The sequence below is a fragment of the Pygocentrus nattereri genome, chromosome 14 (genome assembly GCF_015220715.1).
Source record: "Pygocentrus nattereri isolate fPygNat1 chromosome 14, fPygNat1.pri, whole genome shotgun sequence".
Classification (NCBI taxonomy): domain Eukaryota; kingdom Metazoa; phylum Chordata; class Actinopteri; order Characiformes; family Serrasalmidae; genus Pygocentrus; species Pygocentrus nattereri.
The window spans coordinates 34,178,810-34,196,579 of NC_051224.1; the positions used below are offsets into that span (position 1 = coordinate 34,178,810).

The following is a 17,770-nucleotide window of genomic DNA, read 5'->3' on the forward strand; positions in this document are numbered from 1 at the left end:
AAACACACTCGCTTACACCTATGGATGGGTTCTGCTCTCATGCTTGTAGAGTGAAATTATTGTGGGAACAGTGTAATTTTACTTTACCATTGTTTTTTATATATATAAATATTAAGTATTAAGTATTGGGGTGCATGCTTTCCAACAGTCTCTGTAGCAGCACATATTACAGCATCCTCTGCATTCTGACATGAAAAAGGAATGACAGATGCCAGACTTTGTTTACAATCATTAATCCGAAAAACTTACATAATCAAACAAGTCTGTTGTAATTAGGTCAAGAAGTGTTCTGATGGATATTATTAGCGTATTATTATTATAATTATTGTTCTTATTATTATAGATGTAGTGTGGATCTTTAGTGTGTAAGGTTAAGGGATATATATATATATATAAAATCATCATGAAATGTATACACAATGTAAAGGGCAACAGGCATTTTAAAATTATGTCAAAAACTGTAAAACAATAGAAATGGAGATTTTTATGGAGGTTTATATATACATACACACACACACACACACACATATATATATATATATCACAATGAATGCATATTTATACATAGATAAAAAAAGATTGCCTTAGCAATAAATAATAAATAGTAAATACCACAAGCACAAGTATGAAAATGGTCTAACAAACATATTGATGTATGTAAAATCATTACTTGTTGTATTAATAGTGTTTGTATTTCCTCTAATATCAAACCAATACTTACTGCCCAGATAAACAGCCTTTTAAATATAACTGTGTAAGGTGCACACCACTGTATACATACACACCAAAAGCATACACACCCCTGGTCAAAAGACATTCTTCTTGACTTTCTAAGTGAACAGAAGCAGACCATATACAGTGGATAGACTCGAATGGGATTTCTCTGCCAATTTTATTGCACATTCTAGTTGAATGTATTGGAAAAAAATGTTATATAAAACATCAAATGTGTCATAACTTCGCACAGGCCACATTTTCATGTACGTGTTTCTTCTAATACGTTGACTTCAGGGCATTAAATGAATCAGTGCATTAAAATCAACATAACATGTAATATGACCAGACTTTTGCATACCACTGAATATGTACCACGTACTGTATTGTACACTGTAATGCATACAGCTCTATATTCATCCTCACAGTGACAGGATGATTTAATACGGCTGTGGTGTAGCACTACGAAAGCCGAGCGCAGCGGCCTTTGTGTGGTCACTCTCCGATTACAGCGCTCAACACTGGAGCGCTTGAGTCAACAGACAGCCACACACACACACCGTGGCACCGTACACTCAGATACAGACTCAAGCCACTCGTACTGGCGCTTGTACAAGCTTTTCAGGATCAATAAGACTGATCTCTCTCTCCTTCTCCCTCTCCCTCTCTCTCTCCCTCTCTCTCACTATGGCACCATACATTCAAACACAGGCTCCCTCATAGCCTCTCATACTGACACTTGTAGAGAGCTTTCAGGATCAATAAGGCTGATCTCTTACACAGCATGCTCTTATATGCGACTAATCCAATTGTCACTTTATCATTAGCTCCTTTCACTCGTCACTTTACAGCCTGCAAAAACGACCCAGCACAAACGCATGCTTGTCCAGATGTGCGCGTGGATGTTTAGTGGACGGAGGGTGTGACCTCCACAGGTCATGGAGTGTTTCTTTGGTTATATATGCTTAGAAATGTAAGTGCTAAAGGATTTGCAGCCTTTCAATGGACTCACACCTTTAACTCATCCTTTTTCATAGAGAAAAGCAGCAAATGTGAAATTTTACAGACGCCTACGGAATTGCTCAGCTTCAAAGGGGAATTCCACCAATTTGTCAAAATTCCTGCACAAGTCATTCTGAGCGGTTTGATGAGAAACGCACCGGCGCTCACAATTCCTACATTACAAACGTAATTATTTTATTCATCATTTTATCAGTAAACCTTGAAAATAGCAGAATGCTGGCAAATCTGATGAAAAGAAAAGTTCCTGTATTTTCTTTGGAGGCTATTTTGCCACAGATCACCTTGCACGTACCTCTCCGCTATGTGTGGATTTTCAACAAAAATACATTTTAGGCCAAAAGCTTGTCTCCAAACAATCATAAAACAGGCATCAGGCAGCATATTCGTAACTAGTTTCTTGTAATAACTTTCTGTGAGGAAGCTTTTAGAGGCCATAAACTCTTCAGAGGTCTGGTTTCTATCACCACCACTGAGAACAGTCCTGACTCGGCAAGTTTCTCAGCTGACGTTAAACGACTCTGAATGACTTTGTGTATGTCTTAATAGTTTATTTATGCAGAAATTGGTAAAACTAAATATAAGCAAATAATTGGTAAAACTAAAAATAAGCAAATAAAAGAATTCCCCTTAGCATGACCTTCCTGCTACAGTGATTGCTGTTAAAAAGCCATGTATCTATATTTTTTTGTCCCGTTTTTTCCATTTTTAGCATTTCAATAAGGCACATGTCCTTTGCACTGTGTGAACATTTAATGATGAGTGGACCAATAAAATGTTTATACACACACACACACACACACACACACACACACATATATATATATATATATATATATATATATATATATATATATAAAACTTATACAGAGGAAGGAAAAAAACTTCTTTGCATTTAATGTAAGTCAATGGAATCAGACATTTTTACAAGTTGTTTTGGGACATTAGTCTTTGTCCATTCATCGTGAAATTTATAAACAATGTAAAGGCCACCAGAAATTTTCAAGTTATGTCAAAAACTGAAAAACAACAAAAATGGAGATATTATAAACACACACACACACACACACACACACACATATATATATATATATATATATATATATATATATATACACACTCAAACAGCTGATGGCACTGGCGCTTGTCAGAAATATACACTGTTTCTTTACTCAGTGTATGTCTTCGCAAAAGACAGTGAAGAACGCTCCCAGCTACTGGCTAATTTGTCTGTAATTGCGGCGAGATGGCTCAACCATTTTCATGCAGCAAGCCGGCCTGCGAAATCACAATCCAACCATTTTACACACTGAACACACTCTACTTGAAAACACAACGTTGAGTGGACCTGCATCCTTTTTTTCTGTTCCGCTAACAACAGACTTTAGCAACATCCACCTTCACGTGTGACAAATTCTCATACTGTGGTGCTAATTCATCCAGAACCAAGCATCCTTTTCTAAAGCATAGACCCCAACCTGAGACCTCAGACCTGAAAGTGAAAAACACTACAAAATAAAGGTGGCTTTTGGCTGGAGCTTACAGACTTTACTCCGTATAAAGTCTTTACAGGTCCTTTCTACTTTAAAAAGGTTCTTAATACTTGACACATCTCTTGGAAACACCAAATGAAAGGTTCTGTAAGGAGCTAAATGAGTGGCAGTGTTTGGTTTTTACGAATGGAGGTAAAATTATTCAGCACTTTCGGATCCAAGCAGCTGGGATATTTTTGGTCCAAATGTCTTAGGCTCTAGAGTTTTAGAAATTAGGCTTGATCAATCTGACATCTACCAACTGAAAAGCCTAGGAGAAAGGCTAGCATGTTCTTGAAAAGCTGTATGGTGCCATAGCGTATGCATATTGTTGCTGTCAGAATCTGTTTTTGTCATTTTTCAGTTTTTCACATGATTTGAAAATGCATGTCATCCTTTACATTGTGTGTACATTTCATGACAAATGGACAAACAGAAATGGCCCAACATGACTAGGAAAAAATTCTGGTTCCATTGACTTTCATTAAAAGTAAAGTAAGTTTTTTTCTTCTCCTGTAAAGTTACCGTTTTGCAGATTTTGTTCTGACAACAGCAATAAGTTTGTTTTCCTCAGGTGGCCCTGACTTTTTAACATGCTTTTAATAAAAATAATATTTGTTGTAATATAACATTTTATTTTGTAAAGCTAAAAAAAATAAAGAGTTGTTCATAATGTTATTTCATATAGGTATTTTCCCATATATAATACAGATAAGACATAATACAACTGCATAAAGACACATACACATATATTACATATGGAGCATATTGTTGTTACATGTAGATCCTTAAATATGATGTGACATCATCAGTACATGTAAGCACTTATGTGCATATAATACTCATGAGATTTATGTATGACCTCATGTCCCAATAAGCTATAAAAACAAATATGTGTGTGTGTGTATGTGCTGGTAAGGCAGGTGCAGCTACACCAAACATCTATTAATGGAGCACTTGTAAAACACACACACACACACACACACACACACACACACATACACACACACCTGCGCACACCAATACATACACTTTGCAAATCAAAGCCACACTCTGTCTCTACCGCTCTCTCTCTCTCTCTCTCTCTCTCTCTCTCTCGCTCGCTCGATCGCTCGCTCTCAGAGCCCCTTGCAAAACACTCATTTCCAAATATCATTAGTGGCCTACAGCTGAAGCCATTAGCTGGTCACCTGTATGTTTCTAATGGGGTCATTACGGAGGTGGCCTGGCCGGCCGCCTGCTAATCGCCTACATGTTTCGGGGCAGCTGGAGAGAAACACTTGTTCCTCTGTGTTGCATTCCACCGCTCTCTCGTTTCGGAGGTGCTGGCTGAGAAAGACTGGGCACTGATTTTAACATGTTTGTAGCACAAATGCTGTTTATGTGCTGACCTCTCAAATTGCAGGAGTTCAAATATCGGCCCACACTTTCACTCCTCACTCTTATTCCTCACTTATTACATAATAATTACAGAGTAATAGCCTTAGAATCGAACTGTGGTGTTTAATGGGTTATGTGTTGAAATTCGGGAAGAGTATAGTTTTAATCAGTCCCCAAATTTTTAACCAAACCTGTTTTTGCGCTGACCTCTCAAATCCACACTTTCATTCCTTACTCTCAGACCCTACATGTTACATAGTAATTACAGGGTAATAGCCTCAGAATTAAACTGTGTGGGGGTTAACCATTTATGTGTCGAAATTTTGCTTAAACAGGCCTCAAATTCTGAACCAAACCTATTTTTGTGCTGACCTCTTAAAATGCGGGAGTTCAAATATGGGCCCACACTTCTATTCCTCACTCTCAGACCTCACCTATTACATAGTAATTACAGAGTAATAGTCTAGAATGAAACTACGTGGAGTTTAATGGGTTATGTGAACCAAACCTGTTTATGCGCTAACCTCTCAAACTGCAGCAGTTCAAATATAAGCTGAAAACTCTATTCCTCATGCTCAGATCTTGCTTATTACATAGTAGTAACAGAGTAACAGTATTACAATTAAAAAACTGAGCTGAAAGTCAGTGTAATCAGGCTTTAAATTTTGAGCCAAACCTGAATGTAGTCCGACAAGCCCTGTTTTGTTAATTTATAAAAACAAAATAAGAGTGGCCTAATTATGAGCTATCCAAAATAAAGCTTACATTATACTTTAAAGCCTTAACCTTCACAGACATCCACATACTGAGGCTTAATATTTAGCCATGGTGAACCATGTGAAATGATTAAGTCTTATTAATTTAGGTGTGATGACTGAAAGTCTGGACCCGTCAGTGGGTCAGTGAATCAGGAGGCCAAAAAAAACGTCCTAACGAGAAATCTTAAGCCGACCTGAGCCCAGCAAACGATGTCTGGACACAAACAAACCCCAGAATAGCCAGATTCTTCTGTATTCGGACAAATATTGCAATCTCTAGGAAGTCCGATTGTGTCCACCACGACTCACTGCCTTTCTCAGTTTCCTTCCTGACTCTGTCACATTGTCGGGCTGCAATACTACATAAAGAACAACTTGCTTAGCAAAGATATGTTTTCCCCGTCAGGTCTGAGAGGGTCAGGAGGCGGACTGGACCCTGAACCAAACTCTCCCTCTCTCTCTCACACACACACACACACACACACACACTCTGTCACTCTCTCGATCTAAAAGCCCCAGGGTCTGGACTTCATTAGGTCCGAAAGCCCCCTCCCTCCGCGAGCGCAGCAGAGGCGACATAATTCACTTTGCCAGGTTTTACAGTGCGGGGCTGGGGACGAGAGAGGGGGTCAAGTGAAATCTGTTCCCCAGCTGTGTGGACCCCCCACTCACCCCGTGGCCAGAGAGAGAGAGAGAGAGAGAGAGAGAGAGAGAGAGAGAGAGAGAGAGAGAGAGAGAGAGAGAGAGAGAGAGAGAGAAAGAAAGCGAAAAGGCAAAAAGATAAAGTAAGAGAAAGAGAGAGAGAGTGACAGAAAGAAAGGAGAAAGACAGGAAAGGGAAGGAGAAGAGATAAGAATATAAAGTATGTAAGAGAGAGAGAGATAGAGAGAGAGAGAGAGAGAGAGAAAGAGAGAGTGAGGAGGAAAGAGAAAGTGTGAGAAGGAAGAAAGTTAAAAAGGTATACTGAGAGAAAGAGAGAAACTAGAAAAATAGAAAGAAAGAGAGAGGAAAGAAAGAGAGACACAGAGAGAGAGAAGGAGAGCGAAGGAGAGAGAGCATGAGGAAGACAACAGATGAAAAGATAAAGCGTGTATGAGAGAGGGAGAGAGAGGGCAGAGAAAGAGAAAGAATGAGAGAGAGAAAAACTAAAAAAAATATTGGGAGAAAAAGAGAGAGAAACAGATAGACAGAAGTGCAGAGGAAAGAGAAAACATAGAAAGATGTAGGAAAGAGAGAGGAGGGATAGAGATACAGAAAGAGAAAAGAGAGAGAGGTAAAAGAGAGAGCAACAGATGAAAAGAAGTGTGTGAAAGAGGGAGAGAAAGGGCAGAGAAAAAGAAAGAGAGTGAGAAATAGAAAAAAAAAAATATATAGTGAGAAAGTGAGAAAAAGAAAGATATCAGATGAAATATAGAAAGAGAGAAAAAGATTATGAAGAAGAGAGAGGAAAGAAAGAAAGAGAGAGAGAGAGAGGGAGAGAGAAAGAGAAAGAGAAAAAGAGCATGAGAAAGAGAAGGGGTAAAAGGATATAGTGATGAAATGGAGAGAGAGGAGGGAGGAAGGGAGAGCTAAAGAGAGAGAGAGAAAGAGAGTAAGAGCTAGAATAAGAGAGAGAGAGAGAGAGAGAGAGAGAGAGAGAGAGACATTGATATCCATCTAAAACAGTCAATGTACTCGATTCACTCCGCCTGTCTCCACCTTCCCTTCCATCAACATTAATCCGGTTTGCATCAGATTCCAGAGTGAATCAGCTCACACACACACACACACACACACACACACACACACACACACATACATACACACACATCCCAGTCAAAAGCACACACGCGGTGACTGACGCTCGGTTCCCCTGCATGGAGACAAACAGTGTAGACACATCTCAACAGTGCTTCACTGGAAACGAGCAGCACCTACAGAACAAGCACAGGCACCAACTGCAAGCTGCACTTCCCCACAACCAGCTCATCAGCACCTCCAAAACAGTGTGAACACACACCTACACCACACACACGCACCAGCATGCCAGCCTCCACATCAGAGCACTCTGTTCCCAGCACCTTGTCACTCATATTCTCATCTGCTGGTTTTGAAATGGAAGGAATAAAGACTCTTGCAGCACTAATCCATCAGCCAATCACATTCCTCTCAACCAGTATATGTAAAGAACCTACACACCACTAATCTTCCCCACTTCGTGTGTCAGAATTCAGAAGGCTTCCTAAAAACGCAGCACGTCACTCATTTCTGTGTGTTGCTTATGTGAATGTCAGCTAAGCTGTAGAAGCTCATAGTTCCAACTTCTGTTCAACTACAGCCACTGTGGCTTTATAACAGTGTTTATCTGCTCTCAGATCATCTGCTAGGACGGGCTGAAATATGAGGAAAGGCCCATTATCAGACTTCATTAATCAGATCTGGAAATATGATCAGCCCTGATGTTATTATATTATCAGACTGGACAATAAACACCCTGATCGCAGCTCCACGGCTCATGTGAAGGTGTTGGTATTACACTGTTATGACTATATTGTAACTATAAGAAGGCATGCAACTCTGATTGCAGTAATAATAATGATGATAATAATAATAATAATAATAATAATAATAATAATAATAGTTTTATTTTTTATTTTCGTTTCATATATTTCTCAAACGGCGCCGATCAACCGGCACTGCGCGCGGAGTTTAAAATAAATAAATAAATAAATAAATAAACAAACAAAGTGTTCGCCGCGCTGCTGACGTTTAAAAAAGATCCAAACCGTACTGGATCTAATTGACCAATGAAAACCAATGTTTTTTTTTGTTTGTTTTTTTTTACGGTGAAATGTTTGTGACGTAATAAATCATTTGGACGCGTAAGAGTAAATCAGACTGTCCGGGCTGAAGCAGAGCCTCTCCGTCACTCCGCTGATAATATTACTATTAATAAAGATATTAATGCCACCTCAGCCCCGCTCCCATGGTGCACCGCCCGCGGTGACTTTAGCGGGTGAAGTGGTGGAAATCAGGCCTCAGCCAATCAAAAAGCCAGAGTAAATGAACACGTTCGGACCATAAATATAAAAAACATATATATCGCGTTTTCCCAGTGTGTGAACGAGTAACGTCTCCCTTCCCTTCCCTTCCCTTTCTGTTTTCCTTTCTTTCCAGCGTTTCTCACGCGCTGTTTAACTTGAGCCGCGAGCCGCGAACCTTTTCCCTTCTGCGCTCCGCTGAGCGAGATCACGCACGTGCGCGCATCCAGGGCCGACTTACTGCATTAAGTTGCGCGTGAAGACGGGAAAGTAGAGCTTCTCTCCCTGCTTAGCCCTTTCTGGTGATGTTGAGTTGTTGAGCGCGGGGTTAGAGCCGAGGCGGCTGCTTCCCGCGAGATTTTTGAAGAAGCTTTATGTATATTTTTTTTCCGCACGTGCGACAAAGGAAATATCAAAATAAATAAATAAATAAATCAATAAAACATCTGCGGATGGTAAAACAGAAGACCAGCCTGGCGCAACTGAGCGCGTGCTCGCTGGTGAAAGAAATAAAGCAGAGGGTAAAGTGCGCGCGCGCAAAAAAAAAAAAAAAAAAAAAAAAAAAAAAAAAACAAACAAACAAAAACTTCCCGCGTCTTCTGGTTGCCTCGCACACCGGCGACTGTCCGGACCACCTCTTCTGGACTGCTTGCGAGGTCACTTCAGTTGTACCCGTATAGTCAACATGAATCGCGCGCAGTTTGTAATCAGAAAAATAAAAAATACTTGCTCCAAAATAAATAAATAAATACATGATTGATACAGTTCATTGGTCGATATGACTGATCAGGATATGATCGATTATGTGTTGTATGGATCAGGCCTGTATTCAGCGTCACGTTAACGTCGCTCGAGCTCAGTGCGAGGTCAGTCTGCCGTCCTCAGCTCGTTTTATAGACACTCTGTTAACGGAAAGCCTCATCAAAGACGTTCTCTTTATTTGTTTGTTTGTTTGTTTGTTTGTTTGTTTCTGTGCTCAGCGAGCGTGGCGCTGGGTCTCCGGGACTGAGTTTCTTTAGAGAGTAATACAATTAGAAGAGTTGATAAAAGCTCACGTGGTGAGCCTACAGCCTGGTTTTGACTGCATTCGGGCAAACTGGTGCGCACGTCCCGTCCAGGCTGATCACATGCGCGGCGCTTCAACGCCGTCAGCCCTGCTTTACGTACAGTTTCGACGCTTCAATGCAACTTAGCGCCAGCGGTTCCCCTGCAGCGGCATGTACTGCACAGGTGCAAGGCTGCTTCAGGAGCGGAGCCTGGACGTGTTGCAGACTCTCGGCTGTGCTTTAAAAGTGGGAGTCAAGCGGCCGCACGCGACATTTGTAGTGGTCTGACTCCCCAGGAGGCTCGGTTTAAAAACTAAAACTTCTGGTCAACGCGCCTTGGGGGCCTCAGCCCGCAACACGACCACCATCCAAATGGAAATCTGGGCTGATTTTGGCTGCAGTTTGTCTGTTTAGCAGCTCAGATTCATCCCGTTCTGTGCTTACTTTAACTTTATTTACTCACTTTATTAATGAGATCATCATCATCAGCAGCAGCAGCATCAGCAGCAGCGGTCTAAAGTGCAGCACGAGGGGCCTTCTAACCGAATCGATCGAGCGTCAGTGAGGGTCAGAGCCATCATCATCTGAGTCTGGGTTGGTGTCCACACAGTAGCCTGTGCACGCGCGGCCGGCTCGCTGGCTTCATTAGGCTAAAGACGCACGTGAATCATGATGCTTTGGGGTAACTTGTGCTGGTTGTCTTTTTAGCTCTCGCGTTGATTCCGCAACTCTTTTGCGCGCGCGCTTCATGAGCCAACCTGCCCCACACACCCCTGCCTACCCCTGCCGCCACTGCGCGACCCTACACTTACCCACCCCATATACCCCGCACACCACCCACCTACATGCCCATCACACACCCTTAAAAAGACGGTTCTTCATAGGTTCTTCCATGAGTTCCATATGGAACCATTTGCGTGCTTAGGTGCAAAGTTCTTCGGATTGATGAAGACTGTGGAGAACCTTCTTGAAAACGGGTTCTTCTGGTGTTGTAAGCTGGGCGTCGTAACAATAGCAGGTGTTCGACTAGAACCATGCACATCAATCTGAAGAACCAGCTCAACATGCAAAGACCAACTCGCTTCTATGGTTCTAAAGAGAAGTATTCTCTTTAGAGGAGAACCCTTGAAGAACCATGTTTTATGAAGTGTGTACCTACCTTCTCACCCCACTGATATCCTACCGTGTGAGCCCAGAGGCAGATAGAATGTATTTACACGGCTTCAGCGGTGATGCAGTGACGGTGCCACTCGTGACTCCTGCAGTTTGTTGTGAGCACTTTATACCGAGTTTTCTCCAGTTTTTCTGTTGACACCTGCACCAACTCTTTGCACGCCTCGCACGTGGCGAGCGAGCCGTTCCGATCCCACCCCACCCACTCCCCCACTGCAGCACGCGGACGGTGTGTTTACCTCTGCGCCGCCGTGTTGGCGTCCAGGATCCCCGCGCTCTGCATCCACGAGCGCACGGGCGTCATGCCGCTGGCCAGCGGCTCTTCCTTCATGGTGAGCGCTCCCCGCGGGAGGCCGTCCTGGAGGGAGAACATGCGCGCGCGGCGGGCAGGCGTGCGTGCGTGCGGAAAGAGTGCGCGCGTGCGTGCGTGTGCGCGTGTTCAGCGTGTAATCCTCCTGCGCTCTCGGACACCAAAGTCCAGCAAGACGACAACAACAAAAAAACGGAGATTAAGAATAATTCTTCTTCCCTGTAGTGCACAAAAAAGCGCGCGCAAAAAAGTGCACAAAAGGTAGTAGAAGGGAAGGCAGGGGAGGGGGGGCAATTATCCAGAGCCGCGCGCACGCCGGGGGTATCGGGGTATCGAGGGGAGGGGGGCGTGCAAGGGGGGTATCCCAGCGGGGTCTCCTCTTTAGGGTTAGAGTCCAAAAAAAGAGGTAAAAATGGGGGGGAAAAAACAACAACAGCCCCAAGTTGGTCTCTTGTAAGATTAACCGGGGGTCTCCGGTTTAAGAGCGGCGCGCGTGAAGAAGGAGCGTCATCTCAAAGGAGGAGGAAGGAGGAAAAAAAAAAACAACAACAAACAACAAACAACGGGATCAGCCGGGATCAAGGAGGAGAGCAGCTCGGGCTCGTGGCGCGGAGAGAGGGAGAGAGAAGATGGAAAGAAGAAGGAGAAGAAGAAGGAGATGGAGAGAGGAGGAGGGAGAGGGGGAGGAGGAGGAGGAGGAGGAGGAGGAGAGAGAGAGAGAGAGAGAGAGTGAGAGAGAGAGAGGCGGGTGCGCACGCGGGATCGCGGGACGAAAGAGCGGGATGAAACGGAGCGAGCGCTTCAAAAAAAGGAGAGAAATGAAGTGATTACCGACCGAGAGGGAGGGATGGAGCGGGGAGGGGGGTGAGGCTCGCGCTCCCCGGGGAAGAGAGGGATTGGGTGGAGAGGGAGAGAGAGAGAGAGAGAGAGAGAGAGAGAGAGAGAGAGAGATAAACCTCCCTCCCTCTCTCCCTCTCTCCGTCCCAGCGCTGCTGCTCGGACCGGCCTGGGAGGGGGCGGGGCTTTGCCCTTAAAAGGAAACCCTTATTTGAATAAGGAACACCGCTCTCGCTGCCGATTGGCTGCGCTCGTCCCCTGCAGGCGCGGCTTCGCGAAAGTGGGAAAGCTGACCGAGTCGCGGAGCTTTCAACAGGCTGGCATGGACTGTAAATAGTGATCAATACTGCGCTATCGATTAGGTCACGATAGATTATGGCTGATATGAAACATTATAATCAATTCTGATAACACATTGAGATTACACATTGTGTTCAGGTACGGCTGACATGTACACCACGATCACACGCATTTTGATTGATTAGGCTGTGATCGACAGCTTGTATAACTACATCATCGATGACATGATTAATTATGGCTATCTTTGTCTACAAATTATGCTGGATTCGATCACAACTGATTACATTATGTTTGTGTGTCATCTGTACACTGTGACTAATGTACTCTGTTCATTATGACTGAGTACATTGTGATTGATGGGGCTTATGCATCATGACTGACTATGTCGACTGTCATTAGGACTGATTATGCAGCCTCTGTGCCATGAGTGACTCCATTATTGCTTATAGGTTGTGACTGATTCCGCTATAAAGGATTATAGTTGATATCGCCTATAAGTTGTGACTGATTCCATCACGGTCGATTACAGCCGATGTCGTATGCCGTATGATCGATTACATTATGATCTGTTATAGCCTGATATAAGCTGTTTATTAGAATCAGTAACTGGCAAACGGAAACAGCAGATGTGCTGGGGTTAAGGGCAACGCTGTAAGGTTAAAAGGTTGCACACCTGCTGTATGTGCGCCTGAATAAATAAATAAAAAAAATAAAAATAAATAAATAAATAAATAAATAAATTAGCTGTGTTAAACTATTTATAAGAGAGGAAAAAAGTGCATTTTATTCGAGCCACATAAAGCGTATTTCTAATAAACAGCAGTGAAACATAATAATAATAATAATAATCCATATTAATATTAATAATAACATTAATAATAATAATAATAATAATAATAATAACAAACCTATGATTTCTGTTGATGGTCGTTTGTCGTGATTGGTGGTAGTTTCAATAACCTTATTAAATAATATATGATTAATTAAATAATAATGAAATAATGACTTCGCCGCACTTATTTGCCTGAAATCGATATTTCACGCGCCTGTTTGATGCTTTTTCTGCGCAAACGCCTCGTAATAGCGCGGCATTAATCAGAATTCCTCAGCAGCGGCGGGAATGAAATATTAATCAGAGAGAGAGAGAGAGAGAGAGAGAGAGAGAGAGGTTAAAAACGGTCCCCCGGGTTTATAGACCCCCCTCCCGCAAATGAACCCTAACTCACTAGATATGGGGGGATCTCGTGCAGTGTTTAGAAGAAAGAGTGAGCACGAGCTCTGCGCTGTTCATCTCCAAAGTCTTTACCTGACCTTACGGTTATTATCATTATTATTATTATTATTATTATTATTATTATTATTATTATTATTATTATTATTATTATTATTGTTCTCTTACCTTTCTATTCATATTAAAACACCGTTATTTTTATGCGACTCTTCAGAGTTTTGCACCTTCAAATGAGCTTAACAGGTTTAACACACACACTGAAGAGACATCTGTCTGCACGAGCAGAGCGTGATACTGACATCCTCCGCACGAGCCGCACGTGTCCCTCGCGCTATAGGCACATAACAATCGGACCCTACACGGCGCTGTACAGTGAAATAAAGGGCAGCAGCGGAACGACTGGACGCTCCGTGTTAGATGGTTATACATACACACACACACACACACACACACACACACACACACACACACACACACACACACACATATATATATATATATATATATATATATATATATATACATATATATATAAATTCTAAAGAAGCCTTTAAATCAAAGGGTTCTTTAATGAGTTCTACGTTCTATATAGTTCTATATAGAACGGTTAGAAAAAGACACACTCTTCAAGGGTTCTTCAGTGAAGAGAATAGTTCTTGAGCTCTGCATGCTTCCATTGGCACTTTGCATGGGGAAATGGTTCTTCAGATCGGCGGAGACCGTTTTGAAAGTGGTTCTACCACGGCACCCAAAAGGGTTCTCCTGTTGTTATTGTTACAAGCTTGACTTCTTAACAGTAGCAGAAACCTATAGAACCAGTCCCCCGTGCAAAGTGAAGCGTGCATTCAAGCATTCAAATGGTTCTGTGTAGAACTCAAGAACCATTCTCTTCACTAAAGAACCCTTGAAGAGTGTGTCTTTCTCGGTCCTCACATCAGAAAGTGGGCTCGCGAGCTCCATGACGCGCCAGATGTGTCCGTCTCGTGCGTAAAAGACATCGGATGTATTTCACACAGCTGTGAATCTCAAGCTGATCTGACAGCTTTCAGTCCGGCGCGTGGAGTTTCAGGCCGGGCGAGTCTGGTTAAAACGGTGTGATGCAAATGAGTTGTTTGTCCACGTCATCATGTCATATTTACCTTCTGCTCCCTGACCTTGACGTGTAGATCTAAACATCTGCATTTAAGAGCATCTGTAAAGACCGGCTGACTGACTCGGCGAATGAATGAATCAATCAATGAATCACTGAATCAGTGAATCAATCAATCAATCACTGAATCAATGAAAACAATGAATAAAGCTGGGGCATGTTGATTTCAATGCACCACTGTGTGAATATGATTATCTTCCACATTTAAACTTATTTATATCAGCTCATCGATGTGTTTGATTGATTGATTGATTGATTGATTGATCCCTCGAATAACGCTTTATTTGGATAACCCAGTGTTTCTGCTTTGCACACTCGCAGCTTCACTTCAACTTACTTTCAATTAAATGTCGATTCAGTTCACTTCAATTCTCCCTAAACCTGCCCTGACTCCAACCCCCACCTTAACCTGAACCTCAGAGCCTAAATCTAAACCCAGTCCTGGCCCAAATCATATCCTTAACGCTACAGAATAAAAACATTCACCATATTTTTCACCAGTTTCACCAAAAAAGGTGTTAAAACTTCTGTTCTGAACATCTGTAATCTATAGGGGTCTGCCCAAATACAGTGGGCCTGATTAATCCCCCCAGGCTGCTGTAAGTTTTCATCCATTTGAGAGCAAAGCTTCGTGTTTACGCCTCTGTCCAGTGCTGCCACCTTGTGGCCATTTGTGAAAAGATCACAGTTCAAGTTCAGCCTATTTCTGTAAATAGTTTAAGCATATCAGCAGTAATGATAGATTATCGGAGCGTTACCTATACACAGGCCTACAGCTCATGGTTACAGTGTGGTGGATTCAGCCCTGATCTCACTTATTTTTGGGAATAGAAGGGGTTAAACCAAACAGCTATATTCCTAAACCCACCTCCTTATATCTACACTCATTGTCCATTTCATATAGGTGCACATTGTAGCTCTACAATAACAGAATGTAGTGCATCTGTTCATCTGCTTACTTTTTTAGCCCACTTTCACTCTGTTCTTCAACGATCAGGACCCCTACAGGACCACCACAGAGCCAGAATTATTTGGGTGGTGGACCCTTTTCAGTACTGCAGTGGCACTGACGTGGTGGTGGTGTGTTAGTGTGTGTTGTGCTGGTCTGGGTGGAACAGACAGGTCCACTCACTGCCCACTCTATTGCCTTGTAGGTCCACCTTGTAGCTGTAAAGTCAGAGACAGCAGCTCATCCGCTACCGCACAGTTTGTGATGGTCATCCTCTTGTCCTACATTGTTCCAGCAGTGACACTGAGCTGTTTAAAGCTCCAGCAGCACCGCTGTGTCTGATCCACTCTTACCAGTGCAGCGCATACTAACACACCAGCACCACGTCAGTGTTACTGTACTGCTGAGAATGATCCACCACCTAAATAATGCCTGCTCTGTGGTGGTCCTGTGGGGGAGACCAAGAAGCCAATATGCAAACAAAGAATCTTTAAATTCTTACATTTTTTAAAAATTGGCTTTATTGCATAATTAAAGACAAATTACTTTTAGAAGTGCAACAAAAATACACAAAAATGAGCTGAACCTATTGTAAGTGCACATTTTTCCTACTTTTGAAAATCTATTTGAAAGTAAAAGTCGCCATCTGGTGTTCAAATAGAGAACTGCATGGCACGTTTTGTAGAAGTCACTGCTGTGGGAAGGAAAGTCTGAAACACACAGACATGCAGCAAAAAAAGCCCATCATCAATAGAGCCGTCTTATAATTCATCTCTCGGCTTCTTCACGCAGGCCTTTATTCCGTACATGCATGCCTGGAAGGAACTCATTATTCCTGAAAAAGCAATGCACAGCATATACGAGTTACTAGAACATCACCAACTAACTGCACTTTAACAGTAGAGCATTTACTTCCCTCTCAGAAGCCCCTGCTCAGACCACTGCAGCTACTGCAGGTCTGTCTTACCATTTCACTTTCTGATTCTACGCTCTGAAAAAAAACGATGGTTCTTCAAGGGATCTCTGGTAAAACAATGGTTCTATACAGAACCACAAATGCTCAAATAACTATTTGCATGCTTTAATGGATCATTGCCTGGTGAAGTGGCTCTTTAGATTGATGGCAAATGTGGTGTATATGATTCTATGTAGAACCTTTCTGAAAGTGGTTCTATACAGCACCAAAAAGGGTTCTTCTATCGTTACAATGTCAAGCTTGTAACAATAGCAGAAACATATACAACACATCTCCATCATTCTGGAGAACCATGCTCTCTTGGGCTCCAGGCTGGAGGAATTTGCATTCGTTTTCAACGTTGTACAATGTTTGAATTGGCAGAAGCACGCTTACTGCCAAGATAAAAGACTTTTGCACAGCCCTGTATAATATAGAACACAGTGACTCTCCAGTCCTGGTATTGGTTTTACCTGTTTGTTTGTTTGTTACCATTCCTTCAACACACTTTTCAATTGCACAGTAGGCTGTGTCTGAGAGAGAGAGAGAGAGAGAGAGAGAGAGAGAGAGAGAGAGAGAGAGAGAGAAAGATTATTTTGATATCATTTAATGGTTGTACAGTGAAAACTGAGAGCTTTTTTAACTTACATTGAACATCCTTGTCCCCCTTAAGACTGTAAGCTGAAAAGGAACAGAGAAATGCTGTGAGATGCTGTAGAAGACGCCACCAGTAACCTGTGTGGTGGCTTTTCTCTTTGCTCAGATGTAGTCGATTAGCTAAGATATGTTTTCTGACTGAAGTTTGCTCTTTATTTTTGCACTGGAGCGACGAGCCAAATGTAGCTAACAAGCAAATGGAAGCTTGTAGCTGACCAGTTAGCACTGTGCAAACTGCATGCCTAAACTGTCACATGCTTGCGTGAGCTGTTACTACTGTATTTATCTATAAACCTCTGAAGCTGTGTCGTCATTTTGAAGTTGGTATTATGCCCATTAGGAGTGGACTAGCCACTGGAGGCACCATAACAATTTCCAGCAGGCTGCTATGTGCGTGTGGGCCGCTAATAGAGTGAACAATAGAGAAATGCATGGTCGTCTCCAATGTAGGCCTATATAAAATGAATGGAGATCACTGGGGACAAAAGGCATGTGCCTGGCAAATATTGGTGCAGATGGGGTCAGTTAGCTAGTTCACTCAGTCTACTTGTTGACTAAGGCTACTGAGGCCTATTTTAACGTTAGTGTACAATCACTCACTGGCCAATTAGCTAGCTAGATAACTTGCAGTGACTCCAGTTCTCAGCCAAGCTACAGCTCCTTTGACGCTGGAATTGAAGGGTATTGGTGGGGGGCATGTCACTGTGGTGGTAGTGGGCTGGTCTAGACAAAAGTCCA

General features: G+C 42.5%; 1 protein-coding gene across 3 annotated transcripts in view; it reads right to left on the reverse strand.

The window, feature by feature from the left end:
* The window catches only part of LOC108432419 (transcription factor COE3), a 179,908-nt gene extending 168,892 nt beyond the window's left edge, over positions 1 to 11,016 (reverse strand). For all 3 annotated transcript variants that reach the window (XM_017706224.2, XM_017706222.2, XM_017706223.1), the window contains exon 1: positions 10,883 to 11,016. In XM_017706224.2, coding sequence (XP_017561713.1) covers positions 10,883 to 11,016 — 134 coding nt within the window. The remainder of the gene's footprint in view (positions 1 to 10,882) is intronic.
* Positions 11,017 to 17,770: the final 6,754 nt, after the last annotated feature.